General features: G+C 30.3%; 1 protein-coding gene across 6 annotated transcripts in view; it reads left to right on the forward strand.

The window, feature by feature from the left end:
- Positions 1-7,251, forward strand: part of LOC106470064 (transcription activator BRG1-like) — a 101,758-nt gene that overhangs the window by 70,288 nt on the left and 24,219 nt on the right. For all 6 annotated transcript variants that reach the window (XM_013930591.1, XM_013930613.1, XM_013930598.1 and 3 more), the window contains exon 23: positions 2,270-2,457. In XM_013930591.1, coding sequence (XP_013786045.1) covers positions 2,270-2,457 — 188 coding nt within the window. The remainder of the gene's footprint in view (positions 1-2,269; positions 2,458-7,251) is intronic.

A 7,251-nucleotide genomic window follows, 5' to 3' on the forward strand; every position in this document is an offset into this window, starting at 1 on the left:
AGTGTGTATAAGGGAGCATTTTCAAAAATGGAAAGAGGTGGGCAAGGTACCACTGTGTTTGATTTATTACATGAGCAATATCTTAGCAAATAGAAAAGTTAAGATGTTCTTATTTTATATTCTAGCTCGTCAGTATTGGTAATTTGAGTTTCTAATTCGTTTGAAACTATAGACTTAGTATTTTGACTTCACAAACACATAATTTGAACCAGTGCTGCATTCAATATATCACATGACACACAAAAATTTATGTTTAGCTGGTTTTTTAATATTTGCTTTTAAATTAAGAAATTGAATAACATATAGTACTAAAATTTGAATTACTATCTACAGTTTGTAACAAACTTATTGACATAAATTCATGAAATAGTAGTTGAATAAAATTTTGAATGCAAGTCAATAAACGAGATGATAAGGGATTTCTCCCATGACCTGTCTTGAAAGGGTTAAGAAATGCATAGATCGGTTTATGTGGAGTCAAAATTTTAATGTCTCTTGATTGTAATGGGCCATGCAAGCTACATAGCAGACACTTATTTTAGGCCTGCTAGCATTTTGGGGGCTATTGGCTTCCGGGCCCACACTAATTTCAAGCCCTGGAGTGTAATGCATTACATGAAATGCAGTAAGTGTAAAATATTAATAAAACACTTTTTTTTTCTAGATAGTCTTTATTGTGATTTATAATAATTGTATCAGTTGTATTAAACTTTTGATCAAAGAAGCTTAAAATAGTTAGATAAAAATAAATATTTTAAGCTTCTTTGATCAAAATTTTAATACAAATTAATTCACTGCTTTGCCAAAAAACATCTGCATCAAACAGAAATATCCATCATTGTAACCTGTCTTTCAGGGGTGAAGATAAATGGAAAGTATTACAGTCATTTACTGCAGTAATTGTTTCCTGTGACAGAACAAAACTTGTACAGTATTCTCAAGTGTTCTGATTTCTCTTGGAGTGATCAGTAGAATGACGAGTTTTTGACAGAAACTGAATAAATCTGAATTCTCCAATCTAGACTGAGCTTGAAGCCAAAAGAAGAATAGATACATTGTAAAACACAGTGAGACAGTGTTAAATATTCTCAAGAATACCAAAATCAAAACAAATGTTTTATGGCACCTTTAACAGAGAGTTTTCTTAAAATAAGAAGTAGAAGTGTGCTGTTTCAGACTGAGGAAACATAGAATTATTCGTGCACTACACATGTGAATGTTGGTCATTCCCTTCCAAAAATAAAGAAGGTTGCATTCTCAGTGTACCATCTGACCAGCCAATGGAAAAACTCATGGTCTACTTCCACATAGCTTGTTCTACTTTACAGGAATTCTTTTGCTTGAGAGAGTTCACGTGACACCCTACTTAAATTACCTAGTTCAATAGGTAACTAGGGTGAAAGGAAATTAGTTACTTCCTTGTCTGACATTCTAAGTTAAAACTACGTAATCTATACGTACAAAAATTTTGTTAATAGTTTTTGTTTGCTGCAATATTATTAGGAATTCCATGACCAACAACAAATGGTTGGTTGTAAATAACAGATAAATTTGTTTAAAAATCCAGCATGTGGATACCTTTGATAATTCTAGTGCTAAAGTAGTGAGATTGCTGTGTTTATTCTTTCTTGAAAGATTATTAATTGTTTTTTCTTAAGTATCATGTAGTGTACTATAATTTTTTTGTTTATGATGAACTGGTATTTTATTTTTTATTTGCTGTTCAAATTTGCCCAAAACTTTAAAAAAACTGCTTTTGGAATTGACAGTTGGTACAGTGATTAGCTTTGAAGGTTTTTGGTATGTAAGCTACTGAAAGCTTTATTGTTTTGATCAAAGTCGTTAAGGGTATATATTAGATAAGTTCTAACTTTAGCCACACTAAAATAAGGACTAATTTGAAATTATGAAGGAAAAAGTAAACTCAAGTAGATAGATAAATGTATAATACAAATTCTCTCTCACGTAAACAATTATAGAAAGTTAAAATGTGTTAGAAATATAGTAAGCAATCAATAAAAGCATAAGTTAAATAAACATTTTCCAAAATGAATGACAGTCAGTTAATTTTAAAAAAGAACAAAAAAAAAAACTCTGGATCTAACACTGTAACCTCTAGAAGTGAATACACCATATATCCTTTTTTCACATTTTAATTTGTTTTCCTTTAAATAATTTTTTGAACTATAATTCTCAAAACCTTACTTATTGTTGTTTGAAACTAATACATTTGTATAATGGTAATTGAGATTTTTATTTTCAAAACTAGGATATTTGTACTTGAGACTGGATGGTACAACCAAAGCTGAAGATCGAGGCCAACTGCTAGCAAAGTTCAATGATCCAGGATCTAAGTATTTTGTATTTCTTCTAAGCACACGAGCTGGTGGACTAGGCTTAAACCTGCAAGCTGCAGATACAGTTGTTATATTTGATTCAGACTGGAATCCACACCAGGTTATTGCATTCCTTTATATTAAGAAGTGTTTAAAAAAGACTAGTTCTTTCTCTGAATACTGTAAATTAGATTAGAATAGGTTGTAATAATGAGGAGATGCACCTTCATATCCAGAAAAACTAGAATGTTGAAATTTGAGAAATCAATAAAAAGTCACTTGAGTAAATGAAAAGCCCAACTGTACTGTTAAAATATGTTCTTAACATACAGATGTAATAAAACAGAGAATCTGCTGTATGATCAAGGCTGAGCTGCCCTTGCCTCTTCAACTCTTTTGATTAATATAACATACTTCACACTCAGCCAGAACATGAGATGTACTTGAAAATGTATAGTAGCTTAGAACAGTAACTTTGTACTTGTAACAGTAGAATTAGCATTAAATAACTTATAAGAAAATACTGTGCTGATAACTGGTTATTGAAATTAATATTAACGATGAGAAATAATTTTATCTTATTTTACTTATACTACTATTCATATAAAATTACTTTAGTACAAAAAATTCTTATTACTGGGTTACTTAGAGCAAGTAGGAAACCATGCATGAGATGGGTAGTTAGTTTCAGTTTAATCTTGCTTAATTTAAGGTTTTTAGAATTATGTTTCAAACTGTGCTTTAGTTTCAGTAATTTGATTTTTACTATTGCAATTAATGAAACACTGAACCATATAACCAGGCAGAAAAACTACCTGACATAACTAATTTGTAACAACTAGCCTAAAGATTGATTCATTTAACAGTGTTACCTGTGTTTGAAATAAAATGGACACCTTCCAAGTATAGAGCAATTGTATTTAAACAGATTTCACATATTTTTGTATAACATCTGAATGATTGATGTTATTTACATGAGGCTGATTTTCCTAGAATTTGCCTGTGGCACTACTCGCATGCTGGATATATCATTTTAGGTTTTATTTTAATAACCTGTTTTTCTTGTGTATATATATTTAATAAAAGCTGAATTATTGCAACACATAAATAAAAGAAAATATTCTGATACATCAACATCTTTATATATAAGCTACATGTATGTTTTAAAATAACTGATGATTGATAGTCATGTGATTTTTATGTATATTTTCATGCTTCTTGCATAGTACTTTTTTCCTTTACTTATATTCATTCTGAGAAGAGCTCACAGCTGGAAGTTAAGGAAGTTTATTTTATGCAGTTTTATTTATTTCAGATGTTTCCACTTTTGTTTACTGAACAATTAGTTTGACATATTTGTAACTTGGCAAAGCACTTATGAATTTCTGAACACAATTATGTGGAAAACAAGAAATAGACATTTTTACAAATGAGCATTAGATTTATCATTAAGCATGGTAGTACTTAGTATGCAGAGATGGGCTAAGAAACATATGGCTGCCACATTCAGTCTGTTACTCTCTGATGCTTACAAATAACTGCTAAAGTTGAGTTATAGCCTTATTTGAGCACCTAATTGCTATTATCTAGTGTGTCACAGCTTGAATAACAGTAATATTATTCTGACCTTCTACCACACATATTCTTGTGGGGAAATAATAAAAAGGAAAACTACTACTCAGCAGTGAGTTCAGTTTATAAGCATTTATTATTTCCATGATTCATAAATAACAGTTTCATTTATGATCACTAGATAGCAGCACAAAATTTTCTTATATAACGACCGTTTATGAATTCTAATTCACAAACGTATCTGCCAAAACAGTTTCAGTTAAAAAACAAAACGGAAAGAAAGAATAAGCTAAATTAATATTCAAGGTATCATGGAGATCAAGTATTTATGCAACTGACAGATCTATGTACATGTTATTGATGGTTGAGTTTTAAAACACCAGTTTCTTAACTATCAAAACAATACTTTATATAGTGATATACTTGAAATTTTCCATGGGTGTGTATACATGGTATCGTACTTCATGGTCTGGGATCTATATGATGTCCTCCCTGTTAATCGACATGATCCTAGTATGTGGTGGAGTCAGTTGTATGCACATGCAGTGAGTTGAGGGTGAAGTTGGTCCAGCACTCTACGGTACTTGTATCATCCTGGAAGAACCATTCCAGCTTCACTGGCCCCCAGTGTAATCCAAAATTAGAGAAACTGATTTGAACAATATATATTACCATTGAATTATAAAAATAAAACAAATGTTTTAAAAACAAAAAAGGGAAAACAAGTAATAAAAAAAATGTTGCAAAAATTAAGTATGATGTAGGGATGGCAGTGCCAAAAAGTCCAGAAACAAAGTTGGGATGAATACACAAAATCATACAGAAATCCCTACATAAGTAGCCAGCAAGTACTGAGTCAGTCTTACAAGTTTATGGTTATTAGCCACTGTAACACTGTCGAGCACTATTGAGTTTAATTGCTTTTATTGAAACCTCAATTCATGCAACTGACAGGAATTCTACACTTAGTTGTAGTTAAAAGTTATTCTTGAAAAGATTTGGCTACTTGTGTAGTGATTTTTATATGGTTTTGTGTGTTCATTCCTACCTTGTTTCTGTATTTTTTGGCATTACCATCCTTACATCATATTTAATTTTTGCAATATTTTATTACTTGTTTCCATAACAAATAAACTCTATGTGTGAAGACAGCCATTGACTGATCTTGTAATCACCATTTAATCTTGAAACTGTACATATTATAACTGAATTTACTAAGTATCTTCATGAAATTTAGTAAACATTAGAACACAAAAAATCAGTTTTTTTATTAAAGTATTTTTACTAAAGATTTATCTAAATTTTTGAAGCCAAGTCAATCTGAGCAAAGTGATTTTCATGTTAAGAATAAAATTACTTCTTTTCATCTTACAGTTTTAATATTTCATTTGCATAACTTCTAGAAGATCCTGTTTGAATATCAAAAGCTTATACTTTATCTCTTACTTTCTGTACTCTTACACTAACTATAGCAAAACCATCTGTAGAAAAAGTTGAAAAACATGAAAAATCAAAAATACAATTTTTCATGCTAGAATTGCTGCAGATTGTACCAGTATAATTATTTATCCTACAAAACCTCAGGCTTCTAACAATTTCACATCTACTTTCATTTGATTTTATTGTTTTATTGCTCTTTGAACTTAGTTCTACCCTGGTGAGTCACTAGTAAGTTGATGGAATCACAGTGCTAAAATCTGGGGTTCAATTCCGTATGGTGAACAGAGTGCAGATAGCCCAATGTGTAGCACTGACAAAACAGTAACATCATCTTTTAACCATGTTTAACTAGTGTAACAAAGCAATAAGTCACATGGTGAGAATGTAGGGCAAACAAATTATCAAGTTGCATTAGCAGTTACACGTCATACAATAACAGCTTTTGTACATTCCTCAAAGAGAAATTTTTTTATTTAAATTTTTCATTTATTTTTTTATCTAACGTAATAAGTTTCCAACTTTTATATCTTAGTTGCTTCTATTAAAAGATTTATAACAATAAATTAAAAAAAAATATATAAAAACCAAGACATTTAGTAATTACTGAAGCCTTGAGGTCTCTTGCACTCAGGTATGTGGTTTAATAAGCCTATTGTTTTCTTACTATGTTGGTTGTCCAAAAGTAATCTGTGTAGCTTTCAGATATGTATTTTAGAATACAAAAAATTCATCAGACATTAAAATTTCTCAAATCTATTATAATTTATCTCACTTTCTAACTAACCTATAATGAGAAGTCAGAGCATTCCTATATCATGTAACTCAAAAGTGCAGACCAAAAATGTATTTTAATATTTCTTTTAAAATTAAGAAATTAAAGCTTAAACGATGTAAAAATGTGAATCATAAACTGTGTTTAAATACCAAGTTTATTAACATACATTAATAGTAAATGTTTCAATTTTGTATGTAATGTTTTGAAAAGGTTGTGATATGTGCATTTTGACCCTCCCATATGCACAGGGTTAACAAATCTTTTTTTACGAGGATTTTTTTTTCAAGTGATTGTTGTATACATACGATATGTCTATTCATTTGTAAACTATAACATACAAGCTGAAATACCCGTCAACTGATAGGGAATGTTTAAGCTTAATTAAAGCAATAAAAGTTTAACAGCAATCATATATTTCAAAGTAATACCTTGAACATAAACTTCTCAAAATTTTAAAATTATAACAAAGCTTTTGCAGTTTGCGTTCTGTCTACCAACAAATAAAGATTTTGAGGTGATTCCACCCTTGAACACCTTACATCTCACTAACCAAGAGAAATACATGGTTGTTTGAGAAACAATCCAGTAACTTTCATACCTTGACCTTTAATCCCTTTAGAATATTCAACATTGTTTAAAGCATCAACCTGCGAAGATTGTTTGACATTGGCTCAATAGGCTGGGAGTAATTAACCAACAGACTTTACAAAATAGAAATAAGAGTTAAGTTCAATTTTGACCCCTGAAGGACATTCCCGATAGTGTTTACATAGTTCATAGTGTTTACATACAAATTTTGTTTGAGATTGGACCAATAGGCTTGGAGGAGTTAGGGTGTAAGCAAACACAAATTTCATTTTATTATATATATATACACCTGGAAAAAAGTTAAGCACCCCCGTGTTTTTTCAAGTGATTCAGATCCGACGTTCTTGTGACTGATTATAAATTACCATTCAATCTAAACGTGTTTATCAAATGAAATTATGCATTATTGGGCACAAGAAAACAAAATTATCACCGTAAAATAACAATTTTTAATTTACATATCATGACATCAAAATATGGACAGTTTTCACGCTTAAATTTATCTTTAATAAGTATTGTCAGTGAAAGCTCAAAAACGTT

The sequence above is a fragment of the Limulus polyphemus genome, unplaced genomic scaffold, assembly GCF_000517525.1.
Source record: "Limulus polyphemus unplaced genomic scaffold, Limulus_polyphemus-2.1.2 Scaffold101, whole genome shotgun sequence".
NCBI lineage: Eukaryota > Metazoa > Arthropoda > Merostomata > Xiphosura > Limulidae > Limulus > Limulus polyphemus.